This window comes from Rhizophagus irregularis, chromosome 4 (assembly GCF_026210795.1).
Source record: "Rhizophagus irregularis chromosome 4, complete sequence".
Classification (NCBI taxonomy): Eukaryota; Fungi; Glomeromycota; class Glomeromycetes; order Glomerales; family Glomeraceae; genus Rhizophagus; species Rhizophagus irregularis.
The window spans coordinates 1,054,851-1,074,641 of record NC_089432.1 but is presented as its reverse complement, the minus strand read 5'-3'; the positions used below and the strand labels follow the sequence as shown (position 1 = coordinate 1,074,641).

General features: G+C 28.8%; 7 protein-coding genes across 7 annotated transcripts; 6 read left to right on the top strand and 1 right to left on the bottom strand.

The window, feature by feature from the left end:
- Positions 1-628: 628 nt before the first annotated feature.
- OCT59_023608 (uncharacterized protein) lies at positions 629-1,516 on the top strand (the record flags this gene model as incomplete). Its single annotated transcript, XM_066134835.1, has 1 exon — positions 629-1,516. One exon carries the CDS (start codon positions 629-631, stop codon positions 1,514-1,516), a length of 888 nt encoding a protein of 295 aa, XP_065990919.1.
- Positions 1,517-5,216: 3,700 nt separating this feature from the next.
- Positions 5,217-5,510, top strand: OCT59_023607 (uncharacterized protein; the record flags this gene model as incomplete). Its single annotated transcript, XM_066134834.1, has 1 exon — positions 5,217-5,510. The coding sequence occupies one exon, from the start codon at positions 5,217-5,219 to the stop codon at positions 5,508-5,510; it is 294 nt and encodes a 97-aa protein (XP_065990918.1).
- A 1,562-nt stretch (positions 5,511-7,072) lies between these two features.
- On the bottom strand, positions 7,073-7,657 carry OCT59_023606 (uncharacterized protein; the record flags this gene model as incomplete). The annotated part of the gene is made up of 5 exons (XM_066134833.1): positions 7,073-7,203; positions 7,283-7,336; positions 7,409-7,462; positions 7,551-7,573; positions 7,635-7,657. 5 exons carry the CDS (start codon positions 7,655-7,657, stop codon positions 7,073-7,075), a joined length of 285 nt encoding a protein of 94 aa, XP_065990917.1.
- A 2,237-nt stretch (positions 7,658-9,894) lies between these two features.
- On the top strand, positions 9,895-10,894 carry OCT59_023605 (uncharacterized protein; the record flags this gene model as incomplete). The annotated part of the gene is made up of 1 exon (XM_066134832.1): positions 9,895-10,894. Exon 1 carries the CDS (start codon positions 9,992-9,994, stop codon positions 10,892-10,894), a length of 903 nt encoding a protein of 300 aa, XP_065990916.1. The 5' UTR covers positions 9,895-9,991.
- Positions 10,895-12,356: 1,462 nt separating this feature from the next.
- On the top strand, positions 12,357-14,604 carry OCT59_023604 (uncharacterized protein; the record flags this gene model as incomplete). Its single annotated transcript, XM_025332174.2, has 5 exons — positions 12,357-12,602; positions 12,681-12,747; positions 12,825-13,006; positions 13,086-13,422; positions 13,507-14,604. The coding sequence occupies 5 exons, from the start codon at positions 12,357-12,359 to the stop codon at positions 14,457-14,459; spliced, it is 1,785 nt and encodes a 594-aa protein (XP_025176045.1). The 3' UTR covers positions 14,460-14,604.
- An 824-nt stretch (positions 14,605-15,428) lies between these two features.
- On the top strand, positions 15,429-15,776 carry OCT59_023603 (uncharacterized protein; the record flags this gene model as incomplete). Its single annotated transcript, XM_066134830.1, has 2 exons — positions 15,429-15,621; positions 15,718-15,776. 2 exons carry the CDS (start codon positions 15,429-15,431, stop codon positions 15,774-15,776), a joined length of 252 nt encoding a protein of 83 aa, XP_065990915.1.
- Positions 15,777-17,444: 1,668 nt separating this feature from the next.
- Positions 17,445-18,703, top strand: OCT59_023602 (uncharacterized protein; the record flags this gene model as incomplete). Its single annotated transcript, XM_066134829.1, has 4 exons — positions 17,445-17,521; positions 18,091-18,196; positions 18,281-18,328; positions 18,506-18,703. The coding sequence occupies 4 exons, from the start codon at positions 17,445-17,447 to the stop codon at positions 18,701-18,703; spliced, it is 429 nt and encodes a 142-aa protein (XP_065990914.1).
- Positions 18,704-19,791: the final 1,088 nt, after the last annotated feature.

The window sequence follows — 19,791 nt, the reverse complement described above, 5'->3', positions numbered from 1 at the left end:
ACGAAATGCCTTACTAGCTAACGTTTCGATTTTTCACTTTTTTTTTAGGCGAGCGGATCTTAGGAATTCTTTACACAAATCAAAAGAAATTTTGTAAGATTACGAGAAGTAAAATTACAAATAGATGCTCAAATGATAGGAATGATAAAATATGCAATGTTTAGCGACGAACTTTTTTTTTTTTGTAAAATCACAAATATGTTTAAAGAGCGTTTAAAGGGGAGCTATCACAATGATATTCGAATTATAAATATCAAATACATATAATACGTTAAAATAAGTATTTACATTTATTAAAAATACATTTATTACAAATTCATCTTTTATTATTATCATAATTTCTCACTAATTAATTGATGCATATTATATAACATATAAAGGTAAAATAAATTCGATAACCTTCTAAATTTGGATATACTCCAATAATGGAAATAAAATAAAATTGAGTTCAATCCCGAGTATTATTGATTAACATTACACAACTGAATATCAGTAAAATTACAATAGTTCTAGTGATTTACAATGCAGTACCACCACACATATAAATAAATGTGCTGCAAAAATAATTACACAAAAATTATTGCCTTCTCCTTTCCCTTGTTATTTAAATTAATTTATAATATCCAATATGCAACTAAATTTAGATAATATTGATTCATCAAATACCAATAATTCATTAAAAGGATTTTCTCAAATTATTCAAAATTTTGATAAAATTAATATAAATGAAATAGAACCTATAACTCAAAATATTCATGAAAATATATTTGAAGAAGACTTAAGTATCATAATTGATGAAATGATCAATCTTATTTTTAAAGGACTAAATGAAGGGAAAGATGAAGAAATACTAAAAAATAATATAATAAATTATATTAATAATCACAAGATATTAACACCAGAAATTTATAATTGGCTTTTAAATAATCAATATAATTCAAATTCAATTTGTTTACTTGGATATTTTAATTATTATGGAATTGGAACTATTATTAATAAGCAAAAGGTAATTGAATTATATCATGAAGCAACAATATTAGAAAATAGCGTAGCTCAATTAAATCTTGCTGAAATGTATATTCATGGAGAAGGTGTTGATATAAATAATGATTTAGCTTTTGAATTGTATGAAGAATTAGCAGACAAAGAAATTCCAAATGCGATAGATAAGTTAGGATATTGTTATGAAATGGGAATTGGAACTGTTACTAATTGGCAAAGGGCATTTGAATTATTCCAAAAAGCAGCAGATTTAGGAAATGCGAATGGAATGAATAACTTAGGTAATTGTTATTATAATGGAATTGGGATTGATATTAATGATTATAAAGCGTTTGAATTATATCAAAAGGCAGCAAATTTAGACAATTATTTGGCTCAATGTAATCTTGCTTTAATGTATGAATATGGAAATGGTATAGGAAAAAATATAAATCAAGCAATTTATTGGTATAATAAATCTGCAAAACAAGGATACCAATATGCTCAAAATAAATTAAAGGAACTTACAGCATAAAGAAATATCAATGTATCAACTAACTCTATTATATTTATTTTATATAGATACTTAAATTGTACCTTATAATTATTTATTTTAATAAAATGAATTTGAATGAGTTGGTTTCTTTTATAAATTAGTTTTTAATATAAATAATATTTTGTAATAATAGAAACCATCTTCATTTTATAAGTTGGTTTCTTTTATAAATTAGTTTTTAATATAAATAATATTTTGTAATAATAGAAACCATCATTTTATTAGTTTATCGTCATTTTCAATATATTGTAGTAGGTCAAATTTGATAGAGCTTTCAAGGGAGTCTCTATAAACATGGTAGACTTGAAATTGTATTTTGATACGAATAGCTGGAGCATTTCACAAAGTTATTCTCATCTGATACTTTGCACATATGGAATTTTTTAGTCCTTCAAGGGTCATGTGCTTGATATTTACTATTTAGTGCTAACAACAACGTCATATACTGTAAAGCAACGAAAAGCTCTCACAGTTTATCCCCACTACTTTATACATACCATAGACAGACTTGTTAATTCCTGTTCATAACTCGAAGTGTCAGTTGACACGGGTGGCTTAACTATGACATGAATACTCTTCTTAGGCGATTTATCAGACCAGTAGTCTCCAATATCATTTATTGATGACAGTCATCATTGTCTTGGAGTGAGAGATTCTTTAACTGAATGCTAGTAATGGAAATCATCAGTCAGTTTGTATGGAAAAGCTATATATCAGAACATGGACTAGTATTAAAATAATAAACTTTCCTGTTCAAGGAGGAGATTTGCGATAGTCATAATCGCCAGCGTCCATAGCTTAATGTTTTAGGCGTCAGAAAGTATTTGCAGTCATGTTTCCTTTGACAAGACAGAGTAACGTGATAAAAATTTATGGATTAAATAAATATTGTATACAAAGATAATGTGATAAAAATTTTATTTGCGCAAAAAATACTGAAGGGCATTAAATTCAACTGTTGCACAAACTTTGATGTGTGATCATTTGTTTTGTAACACAGGAGTACAGTTTGTCTCAGTAATCCCTACAAGAAAATAAAAATAAGTAATGCTAAAAATGTTACTAAAAAAATAAATAAAAAAAATATTTTCTACCTAAAAAATCCAGTTCATAATTTCGTCTGGAACTCCTATAAAAGTAGAAACATTAGAAATGTCTCTTACTTAACATACATCACACCACCCATTCACCTCTTGTATAAGTTCAGTTTGTCAGTGATTAAGAATATTTGGAATGGAAAATTGAAAAAAAGGATAAACTAATTAGTAAAGCAAATCACCTCCAAGAATTGAACTTGGACACAGAAATCGTGGAACCAACGGTGATGGATATTGTTGAGTTAATAAGTTATTAAGGAAAGAACTCAACAAAGGAACAAAATAAAGGGTATCACATGTGAAGAAGGAAATCACATGAGATAGATCAAATGATCAAGAAAGGTAAATTTTACAAGACAAAGGATCTCTCTGACACCAATTAGCACAGTGCAATGCTTCATGGGCGATGCAAACGATCCCCTTATAAAATTTATCTATCTAAGAATGGTCAAATGATCAAGAAAGGGTAAATTTTTACAAGACAAAGGATCTCTCTGACACCAATTAGCATGGTGCAATGCTTCATGGGCGATGCAAACGATCCCCTTGTAAAAATTATCTATCTAAGAATGGTCAAATAATCCCAAGTTGACCAAAGGGGAAAGATTACATCTCCATGCTATATTTGGTAAGCAATGGGCCAAGCTACGTAATATAAGATTATTTAATTAAATTATTGAGAAATTAAAAGGATAATAATATTTACTAAATAGATTACTCTATAAAGTAAAGAATAAGAAAAGATGAGAATATGAATTATACAGTTAAGTAAATAAAGAAAATGAAAAAGAATTGATAATAATATATACAATAAATAAAGAAGATTTGGTAATAATATAGATAATAATAAATTTTCAAAAGGATGAAATATATTAGAGAAATAAAGAGTAGGGAGATGGGAAAGAGAAAAGATTATAGTACACATGAATTTCAATAAACGAAAAATTAAGACAATAATATTATTAAGAATATTGGTGTATATTAGAAGAATGATCAAAAGAACATAAAAGAATCCAGCAAGCAATGGTAAATATTGAGAAGTTTGAGAAGTTTCAATGAGTTGAGGATTATGGTAACATTTATTGATGGGAATTTCATTAAGAATAGTACTGATAATGTTTGGGCACAATTGATAAGACATCTTGAATTATAGTTTGAAATATTGGATTGAAATTTATAATTGAATTGAGACAAATAATATTTGAAGTTGAAAAATAATATGAAATTTGATTTTTGATTTTTTCTTAAGGAAGTTTAAGGGTATATATATATTTGTAAAATCTTTTGAATACACAGTGACTAATACATTTGATCAGTAAAAAAAATCAAGATCATGTATGAGTCACATTTATTATATCACCTAAACTAGTAATATGAAATAGCTTAATGGTGTTAATGGTGACTAATAATATACAATTGTTACTTATAATACATAGACAATATGATTTACATCCCTATAAACAAGTTATTATCGGACGATTACCAATATGATTACCAGTAATCTTTTTTTTTACTTGAATACTTTGATATAAAATTATAGATCAGAGTCATCAATCAGATCAATCAGATCTAGATCTCGGGTCGCCATTTATACAATATCAGTGAAGCTAATACAAAAATTGGTTTACTGTAACTGGAAAAGCACTTGTTTGTTTAGCGGAGTAGAATAAAACAACAATATATTATATATTTCTGTTTTACGATGTACCGAAGTATCGGCACATATTTACTCCTTTAGGATTAGCATGGAAATAAAATAGTGGAACTTTATCGAAAAATGGGTTTAATTTACAAAATAATGTCTGTCGAAATTCCTTCCAACGTTAAAAAATAGTCAGCTCTCCACGTTAAAGTCTTTTTGGAGTCTAAAAAAGAACTCTGATTTCACATTGAAAAAATTATGAAAAAAAAAATCCTAAATGAAAACTCATTTTTATGATTAACCCAAAATAAACTTTCGCAGCTTTTTAGTATGGATTAAAATGCGGCAGATTCTATTTTGGAATTCGTCCAACAACTTAGGAATCAGAATAATATTGATGCAGGGAGAAAAATGGACGTATTAAATTACTACAACCTACTTTGTTCCGATGGAACATTTATTCGGGACAAGAAATACCTTCTTCTTACATGTATCGAATGGCATCATGATACAGTCACTACCTACTCAAAAGTTTAGGACTACCCTAATGATTTGCAAAGTATGCGACAAAAATGGATTTTGTGCAATAAAAATGAGGGATTTTGTAGTACAATAATAATAAATAAAAAAAAATCATCATGCGTGATATTTATTTTTCTTCATTTCTCTGTTAAGTGCGATAAAATGGTCAAAACAAAAGAACTATCAAATCTCGAACGTGGAGGGATTATCGGTCTTTATGAAGCTGGAGACTCATAATATTATGAACAGTAGTCTTTCCATAGTCAGTTTTCCTTGAATAGTTCTTTCTAATAAAATATCATAAAACAAGTGCTTTAACTGTTGCTTCACGGAGCGGACGTCCAAAAAAATCAAATGAACGTGATAAACGTCATCTTTAAGTTGTCCTTACCAAAATCGTCGTATATCAGCAGAAAAAATGCAAAAAGATTTTATTGAATCAATCGGAAAAGAAGTGAGTAAAGGCACTGTAAGGCGTACACGGTATGAAATGGGTACCATAGACGTACAGAAAACCTCTCATAAGCGAAAAATTCGTTTATTTTGGGCTCGTGAAAGTCGTTTTTGGACAATAAATGACTGGAAGAAATTTGTGTGGAGTGACGAGTCTAGGTTCACTTTGTTTCAAAGCGATAAAAAAATTCATGTATGGCAGCCTTCCAAAAGAAAGTCTTGCTGTAAATTGCCTTGTTCCGACCATAAAACATGGTAGAGGTGGTATAGGTGTTTTAGTTGGTATGATTTGGCCCTCCGGTAAGAATTGATGGTCGTGTTAATAGTGAAAGATACATACAAAAGATCCTTGGCTATCATGTAGTACCATTTTTGGAGCAATTTGAAGAAGAAATGGGGAGTATTTTTTTCAGCAAGACAACGCGCCAATACATACAAGTTTAATGACACGGCTCAACTCCCATGGCCGAGACAAAGTCCCGACCTTAATCCGATTGAACACATGTGGGATGAGCTTGAACGTCGTATTCGAGCGAGAACAAATAGTCCAAAGAATTTGGGAGAAATAGAGTCATTTATTCAGGAGTGCTGGTCACAAATTCAATGTGAGATGTATCAAAAACTTGTCGAGAGTATGAATCGTTGAATAAATGCAGTATACAAGGTATTGATGAATATTTTTATTAAATTTTTAATAAAATTTTTTATATAAAATTAAATATTATTTTCGTTTTTCTTTAAAAAAAAAAATGATTTTTTATTAAGAAATTTCAGTAATAACCTTAATTCTTAAATTTCCAAAATTATGAACTGAGTTTTTTTTATTAAGCCGTGTATGACAATAATTTTTCAATAAACATAATTTTATATAATACAACTCAAAAAATTTCATTATTACGCTGATTAATTTTATTTATTTTATTAAAAAAGCGATTAAAAAAGTTGTTAATATAATAAATTGTCTAATAATTTATAAAATAAATTATTTAATTGTAAAAAATTATAATTTATTTAATAAATTATCGAAATGGATTGAAGTTATAAGTGCATAATCACTAGTTGGTAAAACACAATATTTTCATTTTGACTTTTTGATACCAATAAGTGTTACAATAAGTGTTACGATATCTATCAGTAGTTAGGCGCCCCACACTTCACTTTTAATGGGCAGAGGCAATTGAACAAGCAAAACCTTATAGTGATCACTAAAATGTGGTTCACTGAAAAATTCCTGGGAAAAATTGAAATTTAAATATATTCTGGAAAGTCCATTGCGTCCTGGAAGTTTGGGTATTCCAAAAGTTTCTGGCAAAAATTTTCACTTATAGACAAGCCAAAAATTTGTGAGAGTCGTGATTACTAGAAAAAAATACTCAGAAATTCACATGCTAGTGGAAGTGTTATCTCAAACAAAAGGAATTTAAGTTTTCAATGAAATATATGTAACGCGAGTTATTAATACTATCGTGACAGAAATAACTAGAATAACGGAATATTCGATAAAATCGAATAAGAAAAATATGACATGTTTCTATTTAGTCAATAATCAACATAAAATCAAAAGCGTTATATTTTTATTAGAGACTTAGAGTGTTGAAAAATATAAAATAAACTCAAATTGATAAAATAATAAGAAGTCTAGCACAAGATGATTTACAACGAAGATAAATCAATGCTAAAATGGAAATAATTGAAACTTTTTGACAAGAAAAAAAATTAAAAAATTAAAGAAAAACATCACGATGTTCAAGTATCAAAAAGTGATCCTTTCTCCCTGCCCTGATTGAAAAAATTCTTCCCAATATACCGGCACCAGGTTGTCTATAGTACAGCGTCTTCAATAGTTTGTGCACTATCGCTGATATCACGATTAGTAACATGAAAGATGGAGGTGGTCAGAACCGTCAGATTATTGTTTGGATGGCAAGTTATGGTATAGTTTATTTGCAATACTGATCCAAAAAAAACAAAGTTAGACAATATAGTCAATATACTGTATATATATAAAAAAAAAGAGTAGTACAAACATACAATTCTTGACAGCAAGCCTTTGAGCTTGAGTAGTGTTAGGTGACCATTCGACCACTTATTTTGTCGTGGAATGCTCTTGCGAATTTAGGAAACGTTCTAACATTCTTATTATCTGGCCGAACCCACTGCTCATTTGTTCTTGTATGGATGTCATTCCCCTTTCAAGTCGCGAAATACGCTCTTAATGTACAAAAAAAATAATAATTTTTAAATTAAGTTTTGCTATTTAATCAAAATTTAAATGATCTGCTAAATTACTTGTCAATACCTTTCGTATCCAAACTTGTTGATCTATGCGATTATGACTTTGGTCGATAGATTCACCTGTATGTAAACTCCTGTGAAAAGCTACACAGGCTTTAACACGGTTAACATATTTTCTTGTAAGTTCTAAAACAAAAAAAAATCATTGATTTAAATAAAAAAATTACCAATTGTAATGTTATTTACAAAGCTCCTTGCTTCCTTATGTTATAAAAAAAAAAATTTTTTTTTTCATCGCTTTATTTGCGAAACCCCTTTACATATTTTTTTAGGGGGTGGTGATAAACGGTAATTCTGCGTAAATCATGTGATTATCACATAATGGACCCCTTAATCCGTTTTTTGTTTGTTTTAATTGCAACTACGCCAAATTACAGTTATTGTTAATTGTCACGAATCAAAAAAAAATATTTGTTTTAATTGTTACGAAACAAAAAAAAAATATTTGTTTTAGTTGTTATAAAACAAAAAGAATCTCTCAAAAATCATTTTAAAATAAAAATTGGTTGAATATTATATGGTTAATTTATTTATTGTTTTTATAAAATGAATTCGAAATAAATTTTCGTTTATCATTTTTTTTTTGTTTAAAAAATCCATGAATTTAAAAGAAAAAAAAATAAAAACTAACACGTTTAATATGTGTAATACACAGTTCAATGATATTATGTAACTCTATATTTGATTGCGGTTAAAAGTGAAGTAGTAATTTTATATCCTGTTCTTTTTTCTAATGAATATGAATTATGTGACAAAAAAATATAAACGTACTATTTTACATGGCACAAAACCCCCTAATGTTTGAATAAGAAAAATCTCTTCAGTAAATATTCTCCCAATTGGCATGACGTTAGATCGTTGGCGACACACTATCATTTAATAGTAATAGGCAAATATTACATCACTTCTACTTGTATAACAGATATGATTTATTTTCTATGATAGTAATAATTAATAAATGATTAAATTTAATTATTATAAGATAAAAAAATTTTTTATTACCTGATATTGTTTGTACTGACTTTCTACTTCATCCTTCATTTGAATTATAAATTTAGTGGCCGTTTTATAAGTTGACAGATAACGACTATTCTTACTAGACATATCCTGAAATTAACCGATTCTTACAACGTCCCCCATTGACACTGCCTTTTCTTCAAAAAGTCCGTTGTATACCAGTAACAGATACTAGTGTCCATCTTTAGCGACCAGTTAAAACATCCATGACAGGACATAATAAGAAATAGATCAAGCAAATGAAATTGCTGCTTTCTCTATGAGTAACATATATCCTAGTGTAAGGTTTTCAGTAGTGGTCTGTATGACAAATTCGAAATGATAATGCCATTCGTTGACAACATGAGACCTCATGCAGTAATAGTTCTATAATCGTTACACTCCTGAAAGAAAATGTGTTTGCCCAGACAGGCAATTACAAATACAAATTTCCTGGGTGAAACGCTGACATCTAAGTCGTCTCAAGCATTCAAGGTATTCAACAATTATTCCAAGATACATCCCATAGGTAGCATTTAACCGTTGAACTTTTGAATAGCTATTATTTTATTCTATTTTCTTCATAATATATTTTCTTGTATTTTCTTGTACATAAAATAAAATATCTACAAATGAAAGAATCTCATGATTAATGGATCTCGTATTGACTTTTGGATAATTTTATTAAGAAATCATTAATTGAATGAGTTACAAGATTCAAACCTTAAATATCTAATCCAAATATGAAAATTTATAATACAAATAAACAATTCATTTTTCAATAGAAAATTTTAGGAATACAATATTAATTATTAATCGAAATATGCGACTTACTACAATGATAAAGAAATTCTAAGGACAACATAGGAGATTCTATAAATAAAAGAATTATATTAGTACTGTTTATTAATTTGATTCTATGATAAGAGATAGATTCACAAATCCACAAACACATAAACAGGGAGTAGATCTAAAGAAAAAGCAATAAAAGTAAATATTTACATACTGATAACAAACTAGATTATGTCACATCATGTGATTTCCTTCGTACGAGTATGAGTAATTATTTAATTTTTTTTTGTATATCTTAACACGATACAAACAAATAACATTATTTGCATGAGTTTTATTATTATTTTTCTGTGTAGCGTTACTAGCGTATAATAAAAATATTCGACTGGACTCGGAAAGATCATCGGACCGGGACACCGTAATATGGCATAACCTGCTAAAAATGGAATCATTAAAAATTTCATTCAAAAATTAGCCTTTTTCCGAGATTGGCCGATGATGTTACACGGGACTATCAATAAAGCCGCAGATACAACTAAGAATGATTTAAAAGATTTTGTGCAACTGCACCTACAGTACCACCAAAGTAAAACAAAAAAAAAAATTTATATATTTTAACGTTATTTTAGTTTCTTTCTTACACTTTATCTTTTACAAATGTTTGATAATCAAATTAATAATAACCTTTTGAATATCAATAATTTATCAAATGAATATTCTCAAATTATTCAAAATTTCAATAAAATAGATAGTACAAAAGAAATAGAACCTACAATTAAAAATATCAATAAAAATATTTTTGATGGAAATTTAAATATGATAATAGATGAATTAATTGATATGATTTTTAAAAAATTAAATGAGGGAGTATATAAAGAAGTAATAAAGAAACATGTTATTAACTTTATTATTAATCAAGGAATAATCTCACAAGAAATTTATAATTATCTTTTAAATAATCAAAATGAATCATCAAATTCTATTTATTTACTTGGATATTTTAATTATAATGGAATTGAAACAAATATTAATATGCAAAAAGCATTTGAATTATATCAAAAAGCGATGGAAATGAATAATAATAATTGTGTGGCACAATTAGATCTAACTGAAATATATATTCATGGAAATGGTATTAAAACAAATCATAATAAAGCTTTTGAATTATCAAATAAATTAGCAGAAAAAGGAATTCCGAATGCTATAAACAAGTTAGGATATTGTTATGAAAAAGGAATTGGAACTTATGCTGATTGGCAAAAAGCATTTGAATTTTATCAAAAAGCAGCAGAATTAGGAAATTCAACTGGAATAAATAATACTGGTTATTGTCATTATAATGGAATTGGAACTGATGTTAATAAACAAAAGGGTTTTGAGTTATATCAAAAAGGTGCAAATTTGAATAATTATATAGCTCAATATAATTTAGCTTCAATGTATGAAAATGGAAATGGAATTATAAAAGATATAGATCAAGCAATTTATTGGTATAAAAAGTCTGCTGAACAAGGATACAATTATGCACAAAGTAAGTTTAATTTACTTTCAGGGAAATAATATTAGAATAGGAGTATCCGAATCGATAATTATACAATAATAAGCGTTCTACACGTTGTTGTGTAGGTGTGGGTGTGGGTGTGTGTGGGTCAGTCATCAGTGGGTGTGCGGGTGTGTGAATATTTACGTATATTTCCTTGCTCTTTCCTTCCCTTTCCTTTTCTCTCATCCTTCCTCTTCCCTTTCCCTCTCTCGTCTTTTCTCCTTCCCTTTTTCCCCTTCCTCGAGGTCCTGATCAACATTGCTGCATCTCATCGTTGTGACATGTTTTTTATAAAATACGTACATAGCGTGAAATAAATATAAGTATTTGCAATTTATGAATTTCTAGATCACTTTGACTATCAGTGAACAACAAAGTCATGCTATTGGGTTTACTTAATATTAAACTATCAATTATACAAATTAATAAACAAACAACAAAAATCAAAATCAAAAAATGAAATATATATATATATGTATATAAACAAAATAATTACATCCCATATAAATAAATCTACTAATGAAAAAACGAAGAATCAATATTGAATGCAAAGAAAATGAAGATTCAAAGAACGAAAAATTAATATATAAAATTGAGTATGAAAAATTGGCCAACTGGAGTACCAGAAAAAAATATATATGCACTTGAAGTAAGAAAAAGAAGTAAAACTAATGAAATAAAATTAATAAAAGAATTAAGAAATAAGTAATAAACCGTTAATAGATACAATAATCCCGTTATTCACGTAAGCTTCGATCTTCAGAGTCGCATGATCGATTTTGTAAATACAATGAAATAACATTTTCGTAACCATTTGTATAATTTAAACGTTACAAATAAAATATAAAAATATGGTTAAAACCGTTAAATGGCCATAATAATTAATTTTCTAAAAGTTAATGAGTGACGTAGCTAAAAAAAAGAAAAAGTCTGCACCCTAGTAGAAAAATAATTCCACGTTGGTACTCCGAAAAAGTTTTAAAAATTACGGAAATTCATTTCTTGCATCGGAACATGTGACCGGATATATTAGATACGTTAACGTTAATGCATGTATTTTAAAAGGGCCAGAAAATTTAAAAGTTTGATTATAATCGTGCATATACTATTTGGAATAATCAAAAAAGACAATTTTTTCTGATGTTTATAAAATTTACTGGAAATTTACTGCGTCACGTCCGTAAAAAATTCCGGAATTAGATAATGAACATGGATTACCTTTTGGAGTTTGACGATTTTGAAAATCTTGCCATTTGGAGATGCTCTCACGTGACAATACAGTACCGGGATCCAGTCTCCAGGTCAGGTACCATCATTATAACACGTGATATACGTAATTTCAAACTTTAATTAATCGTCTAAGCCAAAAACGTCAACAATATTACTAATTGGGAAAATGAAACTTATTTAAATTCTTTAATCGTTACCCCTTTGAACTCTTTTACTTTTTTTACTTTTTCACTTCTTATTTTTTTTCCCATGTCTAATAAAATTGAAATTCAAGCTGTCAAAAATTCAAATGAATGGATTGGTTTAATTGAAGATGCTATTTCTAAAAAAAATTTAGAATGTTACGATTACAAACATTTTCATAATATTCAAAAAATTGGAAATGGGGCCTTCGGAAAAATTTATCGTGCAGAAAAAAAAAACTCGGATCAATACTTTGCGTTAAAATCTTTTTTTAACCTTGATAACGATACTGTAAAAGAAATTATTCATGAGGTAATTAAAAACTTTTAATAATAATATTAATTTTATATCTCGGACTACGATATTTACATTTATATAACGTTATATTAGCTTGAACTACAACGTGAAAAGGACTTAAATAACAATGTTATTCGTTTATGTGGGATTACAGAAAAAGGTATAGAATATATTTAAATATATATTTCATTGATTTTTTAATAATTTAAGTTAATTATAATTATTTCTCTTAATTAGAATGTCAACCCGATCATTTAAAGAAATATTTATTAGTAATGGAGTATGCTGATAGTCCTCTTCGAAATTATTTAAAAGAAAACTTTAAAAATCTTACTCTAGAACATAAATACAAGCTAGCTTACCAGTTAGCCAATGCTGTATCTTGCTTACATGAGAAAGGAATTGTACATTGTAACTTGGTAATTTATAAATTCATTAAATTATTTGATTTTGATAATTTAAGACTTAATTATATATTGTTTTTATATTCTATAATAGCATTCCGGAAATGTTTTAGTTCATCAAGGTACTGTTAAATTAGCCGACTTTGGTTTATCAAAAAGAATCAAGGAGGCAACCAAAAAACAACGAGCAGACTTATTTGGTATCGCGCCTTATATCGATCCAAAAAAGTTCATCAGTAATGATAATCACATGAAACCAAATGAAAAATGTGATGTTTACAGTGTTGGAGTGCTTCTATGGGAGATATCGAGCGGTCAACCACCATTTAAAAATGAATTATATGATGCTAGCTTAATTATGAGAATTGTAAATGGTTATAGAGAAAATATCGTTCCAGATACTCCTCTTGATTATTCGAATCTTTATATCGGTAAGTACAATTTGTGATTTTAATATCTAATTTTAACGTAATTGATGTTCATTAATATAATAAATTTATTTATATTTTATATAGAATGTTGGAATGATAATCCAGATAAAAGGCCATTTATGAATCAAGTAGTCGTTAAATTAGAATCGATAAAAGAAACCAGACAAAAACTCAATTCTTATTATAATAAAAGCGTTGATAATTTGGTTGATTTTATTTCTAAGGAGTTAAACGAAGAAAAAGAAGGAAAAATAAGAAAGAAACATGTTCTTGATTTTATTAAAAATCTCAACATAAGTTCTAATGAGATCTATAATTGGCTTTTATATAATCAAGATACTTCGAATTCAAATTATTTGCTTGGGTATTTATATTATAACGGAATTGGAATTGATTGCGATAAACAAAAGGCGTTTGATTTATATCAAGAAGCAGCAAAGTCAGAAAATATCGTAGCTCAATTTGATCTTGCCAATATGTATAGAGAAGATACTCATAAAAATTATACTAAAGCTTTTAAGTTATTCGAGAAATTAGCGGGAAAAAGATATCCAAGTGGAATAAGTATGTTAGGGTATTGTTATAGTTTGGGAATTGGAACTGATGTTAATAAACAAAAGGCGTTTGAGTTATTCCAAAAAGCAGCAAATTTAGGGAACGTTATAGCTCAATATAATCTTCTTGTTTTATATGAAAATGGAGAGGGCGTTGACAAAGATCTTAACAAAGCATTTGAATTCTCTAAAATGTTAGCAGAGAGAGGAGACGCAATGGGAATAAATAAATTAGGTTATTTTTATGAAAATGGAATTGGAACTGATGTTAATATGCAAATGGCATTTGAATCATATCAAAAAGCAGCAAATTTAGGAAGTAGTTATGCTCAATATAATCTTGCTTTGATGTATGAAAATGGAATGGGGATTCAAAAAGATATGAATCAAGCAATTTCTTGGTACAAAAAATCTGCTGAACAAGGAGATCAAGATGCACAAGATAAACTTAAAGAATTTTCGGAGAGAATGATTTATATATAATTCAATTTTTTATGATAATGTAAATTAGTATTTATTATAACAATTATTGTAAATTTAACATTTTATTGTATTTATAACATTTGTATATGTTTATATCAATTTTATTATATTAATAAACAACATTCATAAGATTATTTATTCATTCAACGTCAATGTGACATTTACGGGTGGCGAAAGTAGTCTGAAATTTCGATGCTTTGATTTTTTTTTTTAGTTACGACGCTAAAAAATCGATTGAACTATTCTAATAATTAAACTCATCTGGGTGAATGAAAATAAATTTGAAAATTATTAAATTAGATGATTTTTGCGGGTTTAACCTAATATTTTTATTTTTTATATACGTACGTATGTTTTTTCAAAAAAAAATGGCACGGAAGAGGAAAGGAAAAGTGCGACACGTCTTGAAAATCAAGGTTAATTTATAGGTTGGATCGGACTTGGGACCGGTCTTCCTGGTCTTTGGTCTGAAATTTGAGGACCGATCCGGACTGGGATCGATTTTTGTATCCAATAAAAATGTGCCAAATTTTTGTGCTCATCTATTTCTACTTTAGATTTTGTTTTTTTTTTTGATATTTCAAATTTCACATTTTGAATAAAATGATTGTATTTATAGCATCATACTTCGGAGAAACGCAAATTGTACTATACAATGTTTTTTATTACCATAATTGTAAATTTTTACTATAATTGTAAATTTAATTTCAAATTTCTAATTTAAGTTTTTCGCCACGCCACTTAATACTATGACTTTAATATTTAATCCTAAAGTTAGTTTATTGAATATTTCATTGTTTCTCAAACACAAAATACTACAGCTAACCATAGAACTGCATCTTCGTATGGTTATGGACTAGTCTCTGCTGTAGCCAGCTTGTGACAAGCCACGATCAGGAATTTTTTGTTTTCCAATATCTTGACACATGTTAATGTATAATCTATCTATCCAAGGTTGAATCTAAAAAGATGGGGCGTATCGATAACTTTTGGTTGAAGTCGTTACTTAGATTGAAACATCATAATGTGGCGGTGAATAAAAAGATAAACGCAGAAAACGTATTTTTGTCTTGTGATTTGACTTGTGATGGAATACAAATCGGTGGATCTTCCAATGTGATTCGAGGGAATAAACGATCCTATGAAAATTGTAAACAATCAGGCAATGAAGAAACAAAAAACATAAGGCTGTAAATCTTCTTTATTCTTTAACCGATAATTTGAGGCTTATACAAACGAAAATGAATTTGGTATGTAGGTCAAAACTACTACTACTATCGAAGACGAACTCCAGAACGACAAAGAAGAGTATATTAAAGACGAATCATCTAGCTCAGCTGATGAGAAGGAAACTGATCTATCTAGGAAACTGATCTATCTCTTTTTTCAGTGATTTCACTCCAGGAATCTTGATATGCGTTCTATATTACATTGCAAAGCCAGGCATTTCTAATCTGCATCATTCCTCTCAAAGCCAAGCGACAACAATTGTTCTGATGTAAGGATAACACGTGAGGATGATAATAATCCTTTTATAGGACAGACAGGGGAAAATATAAGGTTGATGTCTTGATGATTCTTTCAAAAATAAGCATAGTTGATCTTGTTCTTATTATTCAAGGTGGAGTCATGCGATTGATAGTGTTGTTATAAATAATGCCTCTGAAAATGACGTAAGTATTAAAAAATATCGGTTTGAGATTTCTTGATTTCTTTATCCTGGTATAATCTAATCCTGTTCTCTTTTGTATAGTGGACAACACAGGATCTCCATCGATTTTTGTTAGAATCAACAAATTGAAAATCATTCCAAACTTTATCATATGCGAAAGAGATCGATATGATACTTTAAATATTTTTTATGCAAAAATCGCAAAATTTGACTTTAATATATTTGTACATTAATACAGGTATTTATCGTCGATTATGTATTGCAATTGACTTAAACCAGAATACGTCAAATGTTCCGAAAAGATATGGAACCAAGTTCGTCTTACGGACTTAACAATAATTGAATACAATAGGGTAAGTTCATCTCATTATTGAATAAAGGGCAAATGGCAAATCTGAAAGTTCTAAGGAAAGATGCTTATTAAATGGTCACAACCATGGTAGAAAACCCACTTTTGGATCCTCGCAAATATTGATGACACCGACAGGGAACTCATATTTGGCGAGATAAAGCCACCTTATTGCAATATAACCATAAATCAACGTATAATAAAGTTAGCAGAATTCATGAAAGGGTCAATAGACTATTTTATTAGTATTTACGGTTATGTAGCTGGTCTGGAAACATACGGTATATTAATTTGTGGTAGGTATCACTGTTATAACTTAACTGATGTGCGTTTACCCTGCTAATCATGTAAAACCAATAGGGAGCGAAATTAAATATTTAGCACAGATTTGACTTATGATGGCCTATACCGCTCCCAACGGAAAATGCGAATTTTTTTAAACATCATCACTGTAGTATCTACCCTATATTCATTATTGGTAGGAACCTACATCATAATCTTCAAACATGTCATTCCGCAGTTTAATCTCATTTTTTTATTATTTAGGAAAGTACTATTAGGAAAGTACTATCATTACCAACTAAACCATCATTCCGCCACCCATAGTGTCGAAAGTCAAATTCGTCACCTAAAAAAATACGTGTACCGATAGCAGAATTTAGTTAGATAGTACTGTTAACAATATTGTGGTAGTTTATATTCATTAATTTCGATATATGTGTACGCTGTTAAAAATAAATAAGAATGTTACAATACGAGATAATCGTTTAAAACAATATTCATGATACCATAAGACCAAATGCATCGTGTCTTAATTGTTTAATTTTGTTACATCGGAACCGTTGCCATGAAGTAATTGGTACTTCTTCGTTGCTTTCCTTGGAAACTTCTTGGTAGAATCTAGATAATAGTTAGACTGCCCGTTTTTAGAGGAAGTGAAGTGTTCGACTAAAGCCCTTTTACTATGGTGGACAAAAGGACATATTTTATTTTACAAAGAAGGGCAACTTTTATCGAAGAACTATTATGTATGACTACTTGGTAACCGCTCGAAGTGCACTATTCAGGTGCCCTTTTTGTCGTTAATGGTCTTCTTATTTCAGAAGAATTTACTTTACATCTTTATTACAAGTTAAGAGTAACGCAATACTATAATATCTGATATTTTATGCTAGGTTAAGTAGATTGTTTACGTTTTTCAATAATATTGGAAATCTATTGTAGTGAAGTGAATGGGCACGCCTGAAAGGCATTGTTTTGCAATGTGAAGAAAGGTAAAATTTTTTTTAAAAGTCCAATTAATTGCGAATGAATCATCATCGTCTTTATCCATTGCGTAATTCGGATATATAATTATTACGTAATTTCTAATATTTCTAATGATTTGACTGCCAAATATTTATATTACGAACAAACGACATACCCGAACAATTGTCTTTTATTTGATCTTCTAACCAAAAAATCCAGTTTAGATTTTATTAATGTGACGACACTACTAATCATATAAAATAACAAAATAGTTTTATGTAATTTGCAAATGTTAAATAGAATCTGTCCGGATAATTAGCTGAAATAATGCAGTGACAAACACCGGGGTTCAAACTTCCTAGCGATTACACAAATGAAAAAAATCAACCAGATATTCCAAATATTAAAAGTATTTATAGGGATGTCTTAAATTCCAATAAATTACCATTCATTATTATCTCGGCATTTGTGGGTATTCCAAACATTAAACGTATCATTAGGGACCTCTTGAAACCTAAAAAATTATCATTAATTATTATGATATTTGTGCAGTATACGTTTCTCGAAATTACGCTAAGGATGATTATACTATTATTCATGGTTATATCTCACGAGGCCAGGGGACTGATGAAAACGAAACATGTGAAAATGAGCTGAAGGATTCTGGTGAGATATTGGAATCAGTATTTTCCTCCGTATAACAAATATTATTTATTATGAATTGTTTCGAAATTTTCATTGCTCGTATTAACATATTTTCGTTCTTCATCAAAAAAGAAAACTGATGGAAATTCTAACCCTAATGATTCAGCTGAGGTGCTGGATGATGATAATGATTATTTACCTGAAGAATCAGAATATGATCCTCGTGTGGATTACGATACACTTGCGTGGAAAGTTTTTTGTGAAGCGAACGGAAATGATCCGTTAGTTGAAGAAATGAACATGATGATTAAAAAATATAATCAATTGTAGCCAGCTTTTATTGACAACTCCAATAAATTTAAATTCTTGTGATTAATTATACAAATTTCTGACACATTTTTGAAGAGAAGAGCGCAATTGTTGCCATTGATTGATATTAAATTTTTCGGTACCAATTGTTATACGTTCACGTATCTCTATTCATTGTTCATCATTCTTTCTCCCTGGATTCCAATTGGTTTATGTCAATATCATTGTGATACTTTTGGAAACCTGTCATGATTCCTTTTGGCCTTCTCTGCGAGGCGAATTTTTACCCATGATCACCATTATTACTCCTTCTTTGTGTATCAATGAAAAGTTGTGTGAATGATTTATATCAATTTAAGTCCTAGATTATACGTGACCAAGACTCTTTTATGCTATTTTTCGAGACGTCGTCAATGGAATCTCGTGCTGTTTCTCCAAAGCACTCATTTACACTATCTTTATTGGTAATTAAGAACAAGTTCAGCAAGAATAATTGATTTAATACAAATAGAGAGAGGGATACTTACTTACTTTTGATAATAACCAGATGATTTTCGGATAATAACTCATTAACTTCTTGTTCTCTTGTCTTAATATAAATCGTGACTTCATTTGTGTTTCTTGGTCGATTTATTTTTTAAAAACAGTACTTCTCAGCTTTTGCAAAAAGACTTCAATCATTATGTGAAAAGTTATTCTTTACAGAAATCTCATTATTTTAAATGATATCATTTCAATATCAAAAAAACTCCGATATGTGATCAATTTTCTAAGTATAATTTTAATATCATTATGATTACTCAGTAAAATAAAATCAGAGAAATCAACCATACTGGCAACTAATGCATGCGTCTTTAGAATGAGCACCATTTTGGTTAACCCTGTGGTTTAAATTTTGCTCTATGATAAGCAGTGGATATTGGTGCATCCGTAATATCACGTGCCAATTCTAAGCCACCCTAATTAAAAATTATTTAAACAATCCTCTAATAAAAAATAAAGAGTAAAAGAAGCCAATTTTAGCTTCTTTCTTATTTACAAAGACATTTTCGAAGATAAACATTGAAACTACAAAAGAAAAAAAAGACGTTAGAACAAGATTTTGAGAA